The sequence below is a fragment of the Zosterops lateralis genome, assembly GCF_965231275.1.
Source record: "Zosterops lateralis genome assembly, chromosome: 20".
NCBI lineage: Eukaryota > Metazoa > Chordata > Aves > Passeriformes > Zosteropidae > Zosterops > Zosterops lateralis.
Genome location: NC_139780.1, coordinates 3,184,246 through 3,203,830, shown reverse-complemented (window position 1 = coordinate 3,203,830; position 19,585 = coordinate 3,184,246). Strand labels below are relative to the sequence as shown.

At 45.4% G+C, this 19,585-nt stretch overlaps 1 protein-coding gene across 1 annotated transcript in view; it reads right to left on the bottom strand.

The window, feature by feature from the left end:
- Positions 1-19,585, bottom strand: part of PAPPA (pappalysin 1) — a 179,217-nt gene that overhangs the window by 73,731 nt on the left and 85,901 nt on the right. Inside the window, exons 8-10 of the mRNA XM_083875991.1 lie at positions 14,627-14,755; positions 12,952-13,043; positions 170-366 (exon numbers count right to left, since the gene is read on the bottom strand). Of these exons, the coding sequence (XP_083732117.1) occupies positions 170-366; positions 12,952-13,043; positions 14,627-14,755 (418 nt within the window). The remainder of the gene's footprint in view (positions 1-169; positions 367-12,951; positions 13,044-14,626; positions 14,756-19,585) is intronic.

Below are 19,585 nucleotides of genomic sequence, written 5' to 3'. Positions count from 1 at the left end.
GCATTTCAACTCATCACTGCTAATCTGGCTCAGAAAGAGAAACTGCTGCCAGGGGCCATCCTTGATGAAGCAACAAGTGACCAGGCAGGGGTAAGAGCATTGAGCTCCACCTGAGAGCATTGCTCCTTGCTGGACATCCAGGAGAGGAAAAGGAACGTGCTGTCCTTACCTGGGTTGCTGCTGGCTGGCCAATGACCACCCACCCTGGGCACTGCTGGTCACTGTGGTGTGAGACAGAGACATTGGAAGCCCACTGGTCCAGGAAGCCTTTGGGGGTGTAAACTCCGCAATCTTTGATGCTGGTCATCTGCTCAAACTCCTCACAGACTCCATCACCATCATGGAAATAGCACCTGCTGGGCTCATCTGCCGGGGGAAACAGAGAAAAGAATCAACACGTGTCTGCAGGGTAGTTTCTAGGACCTGATACCATCAGTAGTCATGTATCTGCTGTGTCAGGTCACTGGGAGCTGGAAGCATTGGTCACTTCTGGGTCATACCAAGGTGATTTAAACAAAACCAAGCAACAATAGCCAATTATGGTGTTGGGCAATTCCCTGAAGATATTTCCTAATGTTAGGGGTTTTCTGCTTATTCTCATCTATCTTCTTTTAAAAGGAGATAGAAGAAAGCAGCCATAGAAAATACATAGAGAGGCAAATGTGGGTGTTGGCATAATTCCACCAGCTGGGATGGAAAAATGCCAGCAAGAGAGTTTGGTCTAAAATGTTTCCCTTTTTGTTTTTAAAAGATATCTTCAAATCAACAACAACAACAACAGCAACTGTGGCTGTAGAGATGGTGAAAACTGCCAAGTTCACAGTTGTAGTGACCAAAGGGCCAAACAGATCTGTTTATCCAAGGCAGATACAGTACACACAGTGTGAGGGTGAGTTTGCCACATAAACACACGGCTTCAACCAACATGACTCAGATTTGACCTGAAAGGATCAAAAGCAGCAGGAGACTTTATTATCCTTGCCCATTTATTCTGTGGCTTCTCTAATGAGACTGCCAACAAAGATGCCAAATTTTTGAGGTTGTTTCTGTAACACTGGCCCATTAAAAACTGAACTGAGATCCATCTACTCTTTTCAAACAGACTGCATAGCAATAATGACTTTCAGTCATTAGAGTACTCTGTGAAATGGAAACCTTTGACCTGTTGGTATCCTATTTTGTATTGTATTATCATTGCCAGTCCCCAGAGGTATCCAGTTCTGACAGCCTGTTGTATTTTTGTCTGGCAAATAAGCCTGTTGAAAAAAAGGGTAGGAAATTAGCCAGAGCTGCTAGCTGGACTGATGGAAAGGATCCCCAAGGAGAATCCTGTCGGTAGCATTGGACTATCATGAGCTAGGTGTAAGAAAATCTAAGGGCTGTTCAATTTTGAGCTACTTCCAATCTACTAAATCCCCTGTTTATTTTTTTTCTCCTGGTTTACACAGTAAAATACCATCATGAGCCAGAAAAAAATCAGTTTATTGCTATTCAATTATTTAATGACTTTCACTCCTTTTCCTCCTGTGCAATATTCCAGGTCTTTAAGAGAGCATGGCTTTGAAAGAATGGAGAAGTCTACCAGAGAAAAATGTCATTATGGTTTGATTTCATCACAACCTCTGTGGAAAACTTGTGTACATGCATAAATGTAGGGAACTGTGCATTTGTCAGGCCAGAGCTCCGAACTGGTGAAAAGGAGCACAAGTCTGGAAGTGTTTCAGCTATATGAGTGCAGCCTTGATGGAATATTCCCAGGGTGGCCAAATTTCTTGCCCTTACATGTCACATCTTAACATCTTCATTTGTTTGGGAGCCACCAAACATATACCCCACCCCTCAAAGAGCTTGGGGGGGTGTTTCCCAGACAAGAGATGACAATGGCTCCTGGAGTGTCTGGGTGGATGTGCTGATGGGCCCTAAGGCAGCCCAGCAGTGCTACCCCCATGGGGCCCATTTGTGCCTGGGAGAGCCATGCCCTGTGTCTGGCCAGCTCCAGGAATGGGTGGAATGAGAATGTCACTGTGATGGCCATGGAGACAAACTCGTGGTTCCCTCACCTTATCCTTCTGCATCTCTTGTTCTGCTCCTCTCCCGTACCAAGGCATAAGTCATATCTCAGGACAAGTAGGATGAAATTAATTGGCTTACCCACTATGTCCCAGTTTGAGTGAGAGGCCCAACAGAAATCTCTGAGAAATATTCAGCCTTAAAAAGACTGAGGTCAGCAATCCGAAATCCTCAAAAACAAATGCCAAACAGATGAAAATATGCATTTTTTGGAAAAAAAAAAAAAAAAAAAAAAAAAAAAAAAAAAAAAAAAAAGTGTTTCTTTGTCATGTTATGAAAAGAGGCTTATTTCTGTAAAAAGTGGAGGGAGGGGGGAAAAAAAACTACCTACCATGTTAGAAAGACCTGACCTTCAGCCTATAAACACATGCAGAGTCAGATATGCACACGTACAGTGGGACATCACCACCCTGCTGCACTCCCACGCTGACAGAAGCACTGACACACAAACGCCCGGGCGCTCCCTTTGCACGTCCCCGACTCAGCCACCCCCCTGTGCAAACACACACCCACAAACTCACAGCCTAATTTTAGGCACATGCATTTAGACAGTGTTTCCCGGCCTTCCCAAAGCACTGACTTCTTTTCACGACAGGCACTGAAGTAAGCACAACATTTATAGAGCAACACGCTCCTGCACTGGCTCCAAATGCTCCCTCCTAATGCGATGATAAACGTAATGGGCTTCTGATAAGATCATGTGTTTGGGATAAAAGAATACTCAAGGCCTACTTCAGCCCAATGACTTAATTCATACTCACATGGAGGGGAAAGCAGCCTTTGAATAGCTGTGATCCTGGACAGTGTGTGATCCTAACAGAGGCTAATTTGTTCCTGATTATGCCTAAGACCCCAATAAATCTGTCTGCTCAGAGTCTGCAAAACCCGGGGGAGGAACTGAGCAGAGAGCCTGAGATGTCTGAATTAAATGGGGGCTGCCTAAATGATTAACCAAGTCCTGCTGAACTGCACTGTCATGAGCCCTGGAGCTGTGCTGGCCCTGGAGAGCCACCCCATCCATGGGGCAACACCGTGCACAGAAGCTGAGAGATGAGGCACCCACTCGCCTTTGTGTGCTTTGAAAAATGATGAGGGAAACTGACTTTACAACCCTGGTTACTTTTAAGGAAGATCTGTTGGTCTCATCACAGAGTGTGCAGTGCTCTGCATTGAGGAGAGTGCTGCTGAGAGGAGGGGAAGACCTTTTTTGCCCATGAGCTTCCCAATTCTGAGTGATGGTCAACAGGGGATTGGCATTAAATCCTTCCCAGACACAGACAAGGGCACCAACCTTCAACAGCCAACTGTGGTGCTGCCAAAAACTAGCAGAGGTTCTTTCTTCAGGTGCTGAGTAGCAGGTCTGACTCCAGATTCTTCTGGTGGTCTTGGATGATTGGCAGGTTACTTGTTGAGCTTTACATTTTTATGAGCAAAGCAAAGAACAACCAGACTGTTGCTTCCTACAACTGCCCTCAGAAAATAAAAACTAACAGGCTTTTTCCCTTTCATCAGTGGTGGGAACAGAGCTCAGTTATATTCATAGAGTCCTACAGGCTCAGAGCCAGAGAGGACAGTGTCAGGAGTGGTGTTTTTCTAGGAATAAGTTGCTAATGGCTTTATTCCTAAAATGATACAAAATGCTTTTTCTGTTCTCTTCTTAAGTACTGTGACACTAAATGCATCTGTGACCTGGACAACATGAGCTCATTTTTGTCTCCACAGAGGTCCAGAGACTCCCAAGACCTGGTGATGGTCACAGAGATTGGTCATGCATGACCTGCACCACAGACTGTGTTCATCAACGCTGTGGACTTTGCACTCCAAAGATGAATATGATTTGAAGGAGATAAGGAGGAAGGGAACATAAAGGATATCTGATCTGTCCTCAAGGAAAAAATGACTTCAAAAAATTAAAAAGAAGTTGCCTGGAAATCCAGCTTAAATCTAGAAGAGTAAAATGTCTGCAGGCGTAGCACCGGGCAGCAGGAGAGAGCATCTCTGGGGGATTGACAATGGATGTTAGAGGATACTGAGCTGAACTCAAGGAACACATTTTCATTCAGCCAGCCCAAGCTCCTTTTCCCTTAGAAAGTTCTTACTGAAGGCAGAAAAACATTAGGGCCAAACCAAAGCTCCTGTCTTCCCCTCGTTTTGCAAAAAGGCAGGCTCCAGTTCTGCAAAGATTTCTGTGACATCTGGGAAACCATGAAGGAGGCTCCATGGCAGCATCAACCTGGAGAATTGTGACTTGGGGAAACAAATTGGCAAGACCTGTTTTGCTAACTCCTGAAGTCAGAGTTTTAAATCCAAAATAGTCTTGGGGCTCTTGTGTGCTGCACCAGCAAATGATGCAAACTGCCTCTCTCCTTGCTTCCTAAGCTGCCTGAGCACAATCCAAGAGGCAGCTCTTTGAACTGAAATACAGATCCCTCCTCTGGGGTTCAGAAATGAAAGGATGCCCGAGATAACACAGATGGTTTAGTGAGCACTGGGAAGCACCTGGTCTGGATAACAGGTAACTCCTCATCACCTTTACCAGTTTGAGGAGAAGCTGGAAAATCATCAGCAAAACGAGTGAAGCCTGGTGGAAGCCAGCCAGCAGACATGCAGGATATACACTTATCTGTGATAGGCAGCCTTCCACCTCATGAAATAAAAAAAAAAATGGGAGATAATGAGATCCAATTCATGGCACAGGGCACATCCTCAAACAAGGCTTTGAATATCCTAGCAGGGTCGTCAAAGTGCTGGGGACGGACACTGGGGGCAGCTTCCTGTTTTCAGCCAGGACAGAGTGATTGGCATCGGCATAGTCTTCTTTTGTGCAGTAACTACCATTTTTTTAAAAGGCCAGACAAAAAAAAAAAAAAAAAAAAAAAAAAAGGAGTATTTTTAAGCTCAGCTGTTTACTTAGGGATGTTTCCAACTATAACAAGCCTCATGCCACATAACTATTTGTCCAGAAAAAAAAAAAAAAGGGAAAAAATAAAGGGGGGGACAAAAAGCGCATAAGCATTGTCTCAGAGTAACAAATTCTTGGAAGAGAACAAGATTTGCATTTTAACCCCTGAAAGGTCTGTCCAGAGGTATGCAGACCTTCAGACACAGCAAAGGCCAAACCCCAGGCTCACCAAAGTCAGCAGCTTCTGCAGAAGCAGGGTTTTACTACCACGTCACTTAATCGGCATCTCCAGCACTGGTGTTTATGTTCACACAGAGGAGAAGAAATGTATCCAGAGGTTTCTATCACAAAAGGGGAAATAATTCCACTGCAGATCACATGAACTTGGTGGCTGAGTGACCGCAGAACCTGCTCCATTTATTTCTATGGGAGTTTCACCTTTGGCTTCAGTGGGAAGAGAGTGAATAACATGGCCTGCTTCCAGGATATCTGCTAATCTCTTCTTTAATATTGAAGAAGGCAGAGACAGAGATATTTCCTGCTACAGTAAAATATTCAAGAGTTACTTTCCTTTCTGGATGTTCTGATTGAAAGGAGGAAAACCATTACATGGAGCTTGGGCAGACCTTTCTGAATAAAGTCACATATCAATAAATGGTGACGTCTTTCTCCAATGAAATAAAACAGACACCTTGGAAATGAAGGCAGCGTGGGTGTCGCAATCTACTGCGGAACATCCAGGGGCCTCACAGGAGGCTTTTTTTTTCCGTGGAATATGACAATCATGTCTGAGCATCTCCTGAGCAGAGCAGGCAGGGATAATGCCTCTGTGGAGCACGGCTCCCTGGTAATTCAGCTGCTTAGTGGAAATGCATTCCTGGGTGTGACTGGCTTTCTTTGTGTGGCAGGACTCGGCTCCTCGCTATGATATAGCAGTCAGAGCACCAGAATTATGCAATTGATCTGCCTGCTGCAGACAGATACAATTACAATTCCCTCTCAGAGCCCGGCACTGAAATTTGATATTTCACCTCCAAGAACATGAGTCTTTGTCATTTAAGAGAAAGGATATTTCCCTTGGCTGGCGGTGGTAGCAAGACCTTGAGTCCAAGCTGTCATTGCCAAAGTGGCCATCCCCAACCCTGGCAACCAGGAATGGCCACCAGGACCCAACACAGCCATCCCCAACCTTGGCAACCAGAAATGGCCAACAGGACCCAACACAGCCATCCCCAACCCTGGCAACTGGGCATGGCCACCAGGACCCAACACAGCCATCCCCAACCCTGGCAACCAGGAATGGCCACCAGGACCCAACACAGCCATCCCCAACCCCTGGCAACTGGGCATGGCCACCAGGACCCAACACAGCCATCCCCAACCCCTGGCAACCAGGAATGGCCACCAGGACCCAACACAGCCATCCCCAACCTTGGCAACCAGAAATGGCCAACAGGACCCAACACAGCCATCCCCAACCCTGGCAACCAGGAATGGCCACCAGGACCCAATACAGCCATCCTCAACCCTGGAAAACAGGTATTTTTGTAGGAGCACTCACACATATGTTCTCTTCCCACCTCATCTTGTTTCCCTCCCTGGGTGGTTGGATAAGGCAGTGCCAAGAAGATTTTGATATTACACAAATTTATCAGCTTAACTTGGAAACTGCTCAACTGAAAGTCTTGACGTTTCTGTCACACAAGAGAGTAACCATTATGACCTCGAGAAAGGTGGCCAGCATGGCCCTTTGAGACACCTGGCACGCTTGCTTGGAAGGAGGAACACAAGAGTAAAAACACAGAGGTGCCATTCCCCAGGGAAAACAAAGTGCTTGTTTGTGCATGTGTTTGGAGGTTACTGCAAAGGAAGGTCTTGGGCTCAGCCTCTGAGCACAGTTGTTGTTAAGTCACAGAGGATGCTCTAAGGATGGGAGCATGACCAGCTCTGGTCTGGAGGTCTCTCAGATCCATGGAGAGTAATGTGTGAGGGATGCAACAAGCAGAGGAGTAATTCTCCTGCTGGACTTTCATTGTAGCTGTGTCCTAAAAACTAAAGCTGGATTGAGCTGGGTTGGAGTCACTGGCCTAGAGAAAAATGCAGGCAAATACCACTCCAGCCCACATTCTCCCCCACAAAAAAGCATCTGTCCTTTGTATTTTGCTGCCCGAGATGTCTGCTCTCTCTGCTCTGTGGCTCAGCTGGCCTTCCTAAGATTGCACTATTAATGATGACAGTCTGAAAATCACTTTAAGAGACTTTACGAGGATGCTGTGATTACTAACTTGCCAAATGAGTGCTTAGACATTTCAGAACATGCAGCCACATTCCCGCGAGCTGCAGGAAACAGTCAGCTTCAAAGTATTTGCCTTAAGCTGAAGGAGTCACACAAATATCATCTGAATAACCCCGGCCAGTAAATTCATGACTATTTGCCATGAAATTCTGCTATAGAACCTCAGCTGCTCTAACAACACCAAGACTCTTTCCCAAGCTCTTTGGTCAATGCTTTCACCTTATTGATGCCCTGGGAGATGCTGAGCTTCTCTTGCAAGGTGGCTCTGTTTCTCCCATGCTGTTTTTCTACTGAAAGCCCTCGGCAGGGTCAGCCAAGGCCTATTTAATGCTGGTGAAAGAAGGCAAAATCACCATTAGCTGCTGCATGGGGCCACGGTTTGGGCAGCCAAAGCTGTGTTCCTGTGCAGTAGTAGGAGGAAGGGAGGGGGAGAGGATGGGAACGTTCTCAAAGCATGCCCACAATGAATATGGATGGTCATCCATCATTTTATTTTAAGCACATTACTTCTCTGTCAGAAAGGGAAAAAAGGAAAAAGAAAGAAAGGAAAGAAAAGACATATAAAATTAGGTTTGTGTCACTCATTTAACACTGCAATTTCCCCAGAGGATTATGCACCAAACAGAGATAGCAAGCTCATGAATATTAATCATTTCCCTGAATGCAATGCAGCCCGCCAAACAATAAGATTAGGGGAAAGTGCTATGCTTAATTTATGGATAATGGGAGAGGTAAAGGATAGAGCTCCCACAAAGGTAAGGCTCACAGCTGGAGGGAGAGGCCTCTGAGGAGGAGGAGGAAGACAGATCCAGATTTGTAAGGTAGCAGAAAAACATTTGGGGCCAAGCAGGAGCAAAAGAAAAGGTGTTTAAGGATCATTGTCAAATTAAAATCATACTTCTCCCTGAACAACCACTGGTGACTAATGTTTCAAGCATGCCAGAAATTGGTGGTAAATTCAAGAGCTAGATATATTTATTTTCTCTTTGCCTCTGCTCTGTGTCTTTTCTCTGTGTTTTATATCCCTGAGGCCCTGATCCCACACACCACTGAGATGTGTGTCTAACCTGAAACATTCCCATTCTTCAGGGTGACCACTCCCATCTGGAAGCACTGCCCTGTTTTGCTGTAAAAAGGCTTTAGCCAAGAGTCCCTTATAAGAAAAGGAGATAAAGTGTAGCTATAATAACACCAATAAGATGTGACTGAAAACCCCATAAATTGCCTGGCAAACTTAAGGGGAGATGGAAGTTCTGGAGCTACTTCCCAGCCTGTGTTTCAATGTGTCTATCAGTCTTTACTCATCTCTTTTCATATTACTTTCTCTCCCCCTCTCTCCCTTTTTTATTGATCTCTGCATCTTTTTTATTATATCTTTCTCTTTCTTCAGCACTGGTGAGCTAAATCAATGCATAATGCACATCCCAGTCCACAAAAGGAATGCAAATGAAAGCCGGGCTCTCTCTCAATGTCCCACATATATCTGGGTGTGCAGTGTCGGTGTGTGGGAGAGTGCACGCCAAGGACAAGGTGCTCAGCTGTGCCTCAGACACCCATTTCTCAACACTCCTCTGGGAATGGAGCAAGTGCTAAGCCCTGGGTTCCCACCACTGTGAATCATAACTCTTACGAATGGGGTCTGTTTTACACGGGACACGCCGGGTTGGACTTGGCTGGGATCCGCGCTAACCGCAAAGATCAGTTATCGCGGGAGTGATCAGGGGCAAGGTGAAGGGAAAGCAGCCCAGAGGTAGGGGAGCACTGCATCAGTCACAGGGACACGGCTTTGAATCACCTGCCTCCTACAAATCAAAAGGCAAAGTGAAACTTTCCCCTGTGGGACCGAATTCTGGGTGGAAAAGATCAAAATATGCAAAATCTGCTACATGAAGCAGCTTGTGGAGGGGCAGGGGGGGAGAAAAGGTAGAGATGATAAATTTCACAATGGGGAAGGGTGAGTGCTGCAGAACTTAAAAAAAACTGAGCACTGCCAGATGCTTCCATTAATTAATTAATTAATCTCACTGTCGCTCTTCAGCATGTTGCAGGAAGAAAATGCTATTAATCTTTTCTGTTTTCTCTTACTCGGCTTTGTGCTCAGAGAAGGCCAGGACAGCCTGACAGTGAGACCACACAGTTTCCCTCCCTGCCTCCCTCCTGCCTTCCCCCGCGCCCCTCCTCCCTGGCAGAGCAGATTGATCCACTGTTATCTGATTAGAGAGGAAAGAAGGAGGAAAAACAAAAGCAAGGCAAAAAAATAAAAAAGAAATTTAATTTTATTACAGGCACTGGTGCAAAGTGTCTTGAGAGCCTTGTGCCGTTTAGTCAAAGGAAAGTTGGACCAATTAAAAAGCCCATAAACCTGATGATCCTAAAAGGCAAAAGGAGTGAGAGAGGCAAAGGGACACCTGCAAACGGGCTGCCTCCATCCCTGGAAATATCCAGAACGCAGCTGAACATGACCCTGAGCAACATGCTCCAACTTTGAAGCTGGCTCTAACTTTGAAGTTGGCCCTCCTTGGACCAGAGACCTCCAGAGACTCCTCTGAACCTAAATTATTCTGTGATTCATGGCTCTGAATCTAAAGCCTGGTGGTGCTTGCGGGCTCTGTTGTATTTCTCTCCTACCAAGCGAGGTGACTTGCGTGGTCTCTGCTTTAGGAGGCAGGAGCCCACTTGGGCTTTGCCATCCAACCTCCTCCTCTGGAACCCGCCCACGACGCCCCTTCAGCCCCGTCTTTAGCAAACAAAACTGTTCAGCGGCTCTTCCCAGCCACGTGGGACCCAATCCTGCAGACAATTTGTGACAGGCATTGCATTCACTGTTGTGGTTAGATTTGCTGAAGTCTAAAGAATGCCTTGTGGTAGTTCAGAAACATGCCTGGAAGAAAGCATTTGCAAGATCAAACCCTGAGGCCCCCGATTCAGCAAAGCCTCTGAACATGTGTTTGAGGCTCACTGAATTCTTTGGTGAAGGGGAGTGATTCCCGGGGCTCTGAACAGCTACATAATACAACAAGAACATCACTGAAAAAATAACACTCTCTGAAATAACTGCTTGTTGTTCTACAGGATTATAACATGTGTTAGCCTTGTAAACATGGAAATAAATTACACTTATTTTTCCGTGCTCCTCAAACGGGGACTGAAAAATTCTGTATTTTCCAGGAAAACACCCCGCCAATATCAAAGAAGACTTTTGTTCAGCTAAAGGCAGAGGATTAGGTCTGACATTGTTAGATTGTGTAGAATGCTGAATTTCTGGGGGTTTTTTTTACTATTATTTATTATGTAATATGTACAGCCACTCACTTCCCCAACATCTTTATATTTTCTGGTGAGATTTGAATGCTTGATATACCAAGCAGAATATAAATCAGCACTGTTCATTTGTCTGTAAGACAAACTGGCGGTGTCTCCTTAGCTCTTGGGGTCATAATTCAAGGTGGTCCAGCTACCACAAGAGCCAACAGGATGAGTTTCACAGGTATTATTAGCTCCTCTGAACCTGTCCTAGAGACCTGAAGGCAGTATTTGCCTGCAAACAGCAGTGGGGCTGCCCCTCACAGACCCTGCACAAACACTGAGCCCATCACCACCACAGCAGTCACACCAGCACAACTGTAAAGTCACACAACCAAACATTTTTAAGGTCTCTGTTCCTGCACCTTCCCTTTGATTCAGCTAATTTGATTCATCTGAGTCCCTTTATTCAATATTTCACAAGGAATTTGATATAATTTGTTTTGTAATCCAGGATCTGCGCAAACCACAACCTTCCAAAGCCCGTGACAAACAAACAACTTTTTTTTTGCCCCTGGAATTCCCCTCTCTTTTCCAACACAAGCAAATCTGAAAACCCACTTCCTCTGTCATGGAGCAGAAAAAATCTGTATGTTTTAGTTGCTTCATTTTGGCTGTCAGACAGCCTTGTCCCACACTCTCAGGAAGCCCTGTTGCTGCCCCTTGGATGTTGGATGGAGGGTGAATGGTTGGATGACAGTGGCTGGATAATACAACTGGACTCCATGATCCTAAAGGTTTTCCCAGCATAACTAATTCCATGATTTTATATACAAAGGCACAAAGCAGACTCTTGCATACCCCTAGAAGAACACCACTGTGTGGTCCAAGGCTTGGGACACCCCATTCTTTCTCCTCTCCATGGACTTATTTGGATCATTTTGCAGCTCCCACCCAGCCCACATCACCTGGTTCCTTGGAAAACCTATGGACGCAGGGGAGGAGCTGGGTCATGTCCTAATGTAACTCTGGGATGTGGTCAAAGCACATACCCAGACCAAGGAACTCAGATCTGCTGTTGAGCAGGTTGATACAGACACAACCAGCCAGCACCAGCCCAAACCCTTGCTGGAACTGGCCTCACACTATGCCTGATGTCTGGGGAACCCAAAACATTTGAGTAAATGTTTATTCCACTTTCAAAATATTATGACTAAAATATTTCAGTGCTTGAGGCTCTAAGGCAGCAAGTTACTTAAGACACAAATGTAAGTTCAAGACCACCAATTGTCACAATTAGTCTCGACCATAAATATACCTGATTTCAATAGAACTATTTACATATGCAAATAAGTACATGACCAAATCAGGCCTCAAGTCTCACGGTGTGGGATGCTGAAGTAGAAATGTAGCTGTTTTGATGAGCCAAGCAGTTGCCAATTTACCACCCAAGGGAAACATGGTGCCTGTGGGGTCCATTCTACGTTGCTCCAGGCACAAGAGAAAATGGTCAAACTGCCAAAAAGAGCAAATTTCAGACTTGCCAACATTACATTATCTGCTGAGGACTGATGGCCTGAGCTGAAGGCATGGGATCACTTCATGGGACAGAGTGTTTGCTTGGGCAGTCCAGATAAGGAATCTCATAAAATGTCTTGAGAAAAAGCCAACCCTTTACAAACATTAATTTTGGTTCCTGAAGCTCCGCATGTTTTGTTCTTTCCCAGACCTCACAGACTCCTGGGTGGAAAACGCAACCCCACAACGTGGGGCTACTCCACAGAAGGTGCAGTGTAAATTGGTCTCCATTTCCCTTCTCTGTCCCCAGCATTCCTAGAGAGTTTAATAAATATGTAAAGCTCGAAACTGCAGCCCCGATAGCTCGAGCATCTTCCGGCCATTGTGCTTACAGGTTTTGCTAATCAGAGCAAACCAGGCTTGCAAATGAAATCTGATTAAGTAGTTTTCACCTCTGAAAAAGGGGATTAGCCAGACCTTTGATCCTCAGATATTGATTTGCAACTCAAAGGAGGTGTGACCTCAGCTGGACTTGCTTCTGGTCTCAGTCCCTTCCCCTTTCACTCCTCCTCCTGTTTACCAGAAAAAAATCAGTTCATGTCTTCTCACGTAGTCAGATCTAAAGCCTATTGAAGCCAGTGGAAAACCACCCACTGACTTCAATGGGCTTTGGATCAGTCCCACAATGGCTGACTTAGCCCTAAGTCCTGGGCTGTTTCAAAGCCAGCAGAACCAATTTCCCATCAAAATGACCAGAAGCTGGGAAGATATGTTCACCTTTCAAACCTACAAATTCCACTTTTTTTCTCTCTCCCATGACAACTCTTCGGCTGGAAATGCTGAAAGTACTGGTGTTTTTCCCCCTGCACTGTGCACAGGGTTGTTGCCCACCGTGGGTGGAAGGGCTCAGAGCTGGACTTACCGATGCAATTAAAGGACAGCTCCTGCAGGCAGAACAGGGAACAGCCATCGCCGTTTATCTTGTTCATGTCATCACATTCTTCCCCCAGTTCTCTGCAGGCAGGGCACACACATGCAAAAAAGCAAAGTAGCATCAACCTGATAGTCTGTGCAACCCCTCTGGAGAACCCCAAAGCCCTGGGTACAGCAGCTTTGTGTGCCCACCCCAAAAAATTCCTCTCCCCCCCTCCTTAAAGGGTGGACTTTCATCATTTCTGGCTCATAGGCTCGCCTGGCCAGTTCCCCCTGCACATGTGGATACCACTTGCTGTTCTCTGATGAGGATATGAGCAACTTCCTTCATAGCTGGTGTGGCTGTAGCTCAGCAGGTGGGGAAAAAGAGAACAGGGATCTCTGAAACTCTTTGTATTAAATCTGGAAGGGCCAGACTGTGACCCCAGCACGGGAATAACAAGGCATACAGCCTGGAGCTGGGCTATTCCAGGTGGCAGCTCTGGGAGGAGAGCAGTCAACAGGGAGCAGGGGGTGTTGGGGACAGAGTCCTGCCTCATGCCAACCCACCCGGCTGTGGCGGCGTGTGGGGAGAAGAGTGGGAACCAGATGAGAAAGGGGCTGCCACAGCTGCAAGTGGGGCCACAACCAACCAAGCTGTGACACAGTCTGGTTCCTGCTCGCTCCTGAGGCAGCTCAGCTATTGTTTGACACTTGCTGCAAAGCCACAAGTGATGTTTGAGGAATGTGCAAACATAACAGTAGCAGGAAAGTTATGTAAAGCAAAATTAATCTGTCTTTCTCCACCTCTCTTTCCAGGATTGCCCTGGATTCATATGTTGTTTGATTGTTTTCTTTGCTTTCCTTGCCTGTTGGGCCTCTTCCTGCAAATATTTGCTGCCAGGTATATCATCTGACAGAGTTGTGCTGTGTGATTGCTGATCAGCATTATTTCAAGCAAATAATACTGGCTGGATTAAGCACTTGCTTGTTGTTACTTCCATAGTTTAAATAATTAAATTACCTAATGCCAGGAAGCTTTGAAGCAGCAACCTTGAGGGCCAACACAGTAAAAGAATAAACTCTAACATAGTTGTGAAGGATTGTTTTACATTTTCAGTGGCCTGGGGACTGGCGAGAGAGGGGAGTTGATTGAGAACATGCAGTTCCCAGCACTCTCCCTCAGAGGCCAAATCTACCACCTCCAAATTCATCCCAGCTCTGGTGGTCAGTCAAAAAAGGGGTTGCAGCAGGAGCGTGTCCCCAACACATGGCAGGGTTTTACCCAGCTGCCACACACATGGGACAGCACATCTAAGGACAGCATGGAAGGCTGTGTGGATTTTTCCAGCACTGGTCTGTGTAAGAAATGTCATATACATGTATAAAGATAGGGATACACGGGCAAACAGCACAAACAGCACAGAGCGTCCTTGCCTATCGATCCTGCAGTCTGGACTCCATTATCTGTATCTCTGTCTGTATCTCCTGGTGCCAGGAGAGAGGGGCCTACGGTACAATTAAATGTCATCATCCCAGTAATCATCAGGCACGTGAATCATTATCTACAGATGAGAGCCAGCCTAACCTAAGGAGACATCAGAGGTCATCAATTCCTTCCTAGTCTCACATTCTGGCTAGAGGAGATGCGCCCAGGTTTATCTGTTTGCTCTCTCCAGACTTACATTTGGATAATCCCATCTCCACAGTATCCACTCCCAGCGATGTAAACGAGGGCAGGGGAAGGCTCGCTCTCCTCCATCCCGGACACAATCACCACCTGGTATCTGTACGTGGTCCTGTCGCTCAGCTCCCTGCCAGACAAAAGGAAAGTCAGCCATTCATACAACAAAGGCAGCAGCAGCAAAGGGCAGAGAAAGAGGGACTGGAGCAGGGTCTGGCAGCCAAAAATGCGAGGTGTAGTTCAATCAGCTCCTCTCAGCATTCCTGCCTTGTTTTGACGGGAATAATTTTTGGTTTGGTGTCTTTATTTTGTGAGCTCAATCAGCTCTACCTTTGTCTATGCTTGATTTATGCATGGCTCTGAAATAGGTGCAGCTCTTGACCACCTGACAGCTAAACCATTTCCTGGTGAAAACCATGCATTTTGGTGAGTTGCTGTTTATGTCTCCACCAGCTGCATAGATGGCATTACACTGACGCCGTGGCAGTGCCAACCCTCACTGTGAGCAATGGAAAACACTGGGAGGATCACCAACAGTCAACTGTTCTTCAATACCTGAGGAACCGGCCTTGTGCCTCACTGTGTCCAGCCCTGGACACTTCTGCTCTATGTCAGGGACAGTGCTACCAGCAAGTCTGTGCCACGGTTCATTTAAAATGCCCTGTTATCCATTATTATTGTAAATACTCGTTATTTCCTGAGCAGCCCTGAGCTCAATCCAACTGCACCTGGAGCCAGTGGGAATGTGATGATTAGTGCGAGCTGACGGTGTCTCAGTGATGGACAAATAAGTTATCCACTTCACATATGGGCATTAAAACAGTAGAGTTACAAAGATGATTTCTTCCAGAGCAAAAAATAGGATCCACAGCACAGCACAAGATCAGGGTATTAGCATTGAAATATTCACAGAAAGAATTAGCAAACTGTTACAGATTTATGCAAAGCCATAATTACCTAAAACCTGTGCATCTGTAAATGAGGAATAATATTTCTCATATGCAATATGGGAATAATATAAACCTAATAAAAATGTTTAGCTCTTTCACAATGTCTTTTACACTATCAGGACTTAAAACTTTCCCCAAAGAAACTCATTACAGTTGTCCTCTTTGTGCTGATTTGTAAAGCCATGGAGTGGCCGAGGCAGAATGATTTGCTCAAAGTCATCAATCAGGTTAATTGCAGAGCAGGAAAGGCAACCCAGCTCTTCCCCAACCCCGCCAGTCCTCTGCTCACTGCGCTCACATTGCCCCAATTACTGACAGCAATATACATGGCTTTTTGTCACAGGAACTTGGTCAAAAAGCATCTACTAATGAAGTGTGTACTACGAGGAGATAAATCTACTGCGCAGAGCAGCAAAGCCATTCAAGTGGATATCAATGAGTTACTGAAATCTTCAGGCTCGCGAAATAAGTATCTCCTTACAACATTCATTAAATTAACAAGCATGACTTAAACTCCAATATCCCACATTATATTTTACAACAAAGCTGTTTCTCATGGATACTGTGCCTGCAAAATAACTGGCATTCGATGAATTGCACGCCAACAGCACTGGGATCTGACTCTTTGTTACTGCACATGGCAGTGGAATGGGAGTGAAAGTCAGTGGAAGGGAAACAGAATTGGCTTTCTCATTCCTTCTGCACCTGATTCCTGTCAGCAACACAGTCCATGGCTCCTGTTAGCTAAATTTGAGAGTTCATGTAGCACAAACAGTATCTTAATTCACCTACAGGCTGGGGAGATGTCTACCCAGATATTGGTAAGATTGTTTATTCAATCAAAGTGAAAAATTTCAAACTTCTTCCCCTTGGGAATTGTTTAAAGCAACTTTTTTTTTTTCTTTTTTTTTTTTTTTTTTCTTTTTTTTTTCTGGGAAAAAAGAAAGAAAAAAAAAAGAATTATAGGAAGTAACTAAAGTAGCCAAAAACACACTGTAGTAAAATAAGGAGGGTTTTCCTCTAGATTTCACTCCCAGATAAATCCACTTATTAAGATGGAGATTTCTCATATATACTGATGAAATCAAAGCAGAGCCAAGCTTTGATTATTAAAGAACAGTTATTTCTCAAGTTCTGTCTCAAAACCATTTGTAAAATATTTACGATTAACAAGTACACTTGCAGAAATGTGGATTTTGTCACTGGGGATCTGCTAACCACACACAAAAAAAAAAGATTCAATTTTTTTGAAAATGGTAACAAATGAACAGTTGGGGCAGCTACAAAATAAATAAAGCCACGCTGCTTTCTGATGCACTGAGATCATGGTCACTGAGTGCAAAATAGGAGTTTGAAAATTCTGATTTTTGGTGTGATTTCCACCAATACCTCCAGGTGATGGGGCAGGCTGAGAGCAGCGATGTGCCTTGCACATGGGTTTTACTGGAGGGAAGTATTTGTGTGCACGTGTGAGCAAAGAGACAACACGAAAAAAATCACATTTGTTTGGAAGTTTGCAGAATACAATGGAGGAACACCTAGAACCAAATCAAGCATGAGAGAGAATGTGGTGGTTATGAATTATGAGGTGGTTGGAGATGAATGTGTACATCGATGAATAAGAGAGAAAATTAGAAATGGAAGTTATTAGGTGGGGAGAACTGGCCTATTTAATTGTATGGATTAAGAATCCACAGTACATTGGCTGCTGGCTTTGTGGTACTGGGCTATGCTCTGACCCTGTCCTCTGCTGCATATCGGACAGGGGACATATCCAACTGCAACCTGCTCAAAGATGGAAAGCTCTTGGAGCTTTGTGTTGTGATGGGCAAATGATCCTTCAAAATCTCCAAAAAGGTGAACAAAATCTCTGGCTCCTTACACATTATTTGCATAGTTTGGTTCCCCTTACTCCTCTGCAGTTTGGGTAGAAAACAAGAGCTATTAAGTTATTTATGCTCATGATACCTCAATATCCTTGTCTTAAGTTAAAATACAAAGAAGAGAAGACAAATGCCTGGAAACATGTGGTCCCTGTAGAGCAATGCCAGGCTTAGGACCAGCTCACCATAGGGGCCAATCCTCCCTGTCCTCATCCCAAATCCCCTTTCTGAGCAACCTGAAGCTTCACAGTCTTGCCTGCCCTGGTGGACAACAGGGGAGTCCCAGGGTGTGACATCCAGGGCAGCACCAACAAACCAGCTGGGCCCAGAGGAGCTTGGAAATGGGATGTCTGCTCCAGAGGGGCTCTTCAGCACCACATAGGCAAAGCTGGAGATCTGGCTGGACTGGAGCACCAAAAACCTCCTTAGACACTCTAAACTGAAGCCATCATGCTTTCAATTCACCCTGGCCTGACACAAGGAGTGACAAAAAGCTGACTGAGCTGGATATGGCATTTCACGATTCAACAACTGGAACGTGAGATACTTATATCCTCCTGAACTGTTAAATGTGTCACATTGGCAGCCACTGAGAGTTTCAGGATTCCTTCACAGTGCCCACATTTTGGAGAAATATAGCTGCTAAAGGGACGATATGTGCAGTAATCCAGTCCCATAATGAGGGAGGGGGGAATACAAGAACAGGGAGGGGAAGGGTTTATTCCCTCTCTGTATTTATAGAATACCAAGGTCGATAGTACAGAATGTATCTGGAGATGTCAGCAAGACAAGCTGTGCTCCAAGTGGTGATAAAAGTGTGATTTTTGACCATTTATTTCCTCTCTCTCCTTCCGTGGGAGCTGGTGGCACAGTGGCAGCAACAAGGGGCACTTTCCACTCTGCCACCGGGCAGGACCCAGCACACAGCGGCTCCCTGAGATGCTGCTTAAGGAAGTGAGAGAGAAGAACATCTTTAACATCAAGGATGTGAACAAACACTCCTCAAATGTATATCTATGGTCTTTTAATGACCTTTTCTAGGACTGAGTAAGCCACATTGATCGCTGCAGCTTCCGCCTGTGGGGAGGCAGCCTTATTAAAAAGCAATGACTCAAGCCCTCTGCTTAGAGGGGGAATTAGGACGTGCCGTGTGAAATACCACGAGGGCAACTTTCCTGTCTGTTGTGGCAAGTGATGGATCCAGGGTCAGGAATACAGAACCCTCTAATTCTTTTCCTGTTTTTAGTGGGGAGGCTGGGCAGTTGAGTTAATCTGGCTCTCTCTTTCTCCCCCAGGCGAGGGACCTCTGGCCTCTGTTTGTGTGTTCCTGGGAAACGTAACAGGAAAAGTTATACCTGTGGGAAGTTGTTTTTTTTTTTACTCAGACCAAGGTGGGTTTAAAGGATCATTGAATTTACAGAAGAAACACTCATGCCCTTGAGTTCCAGCAGACCTGCAAGGGCTGACACTGCCCCAACCACATCTGCTCTGTGCACGCTGTAGGGTTTCAGCATCTGAGGACACACTCGAGGTGCAGTGAAAGCATTGAGGGAAAGCAAACATCCCACATCTCTTTTCCTACTACCATGGCATATATCTTTTTCCTACTACAAATAACGGCAGGAGGGTTTCTTATACAGCAAAGACTTGTTTCCAACAGAATTGAAAATATCCTCAAGGCTGAGCCCAGCTTCTGCCCTATGAAAAGACAAACGGTCAGACAGCAATGGAAGCAGACAGTGTTCCTCTTATTTAAGGACAAGATGAGACAGGCTTAAGCATCCCCAATTAAATTACAGCTGTCACAGCTAGTGTCATGTGAAACAGGCAAATTCTACACCTGAAATGTCCTCACGAAGGACCCATCTGTCTTTGACCTTAAACAGCCACCAAACACCTGGGACAAAAGATGACATTTCCTTGCCATCTCTCTGCAGCCCAGAATGAGCTCTGGTTTACTGGTGACACTCCTGTTTCCCTCTAACACTGTCACCTTTGCTCTTCTTCTCTAGCAAGGAAGCCTTGCCCAGCAAAACAGGAAATCTGCTGGCAGCAAACAGCATCAACCCCACATCTTCCCTCCTTGCAATACTTTAGATCAGCTGCCAGGCTGGACTGAATTACAAC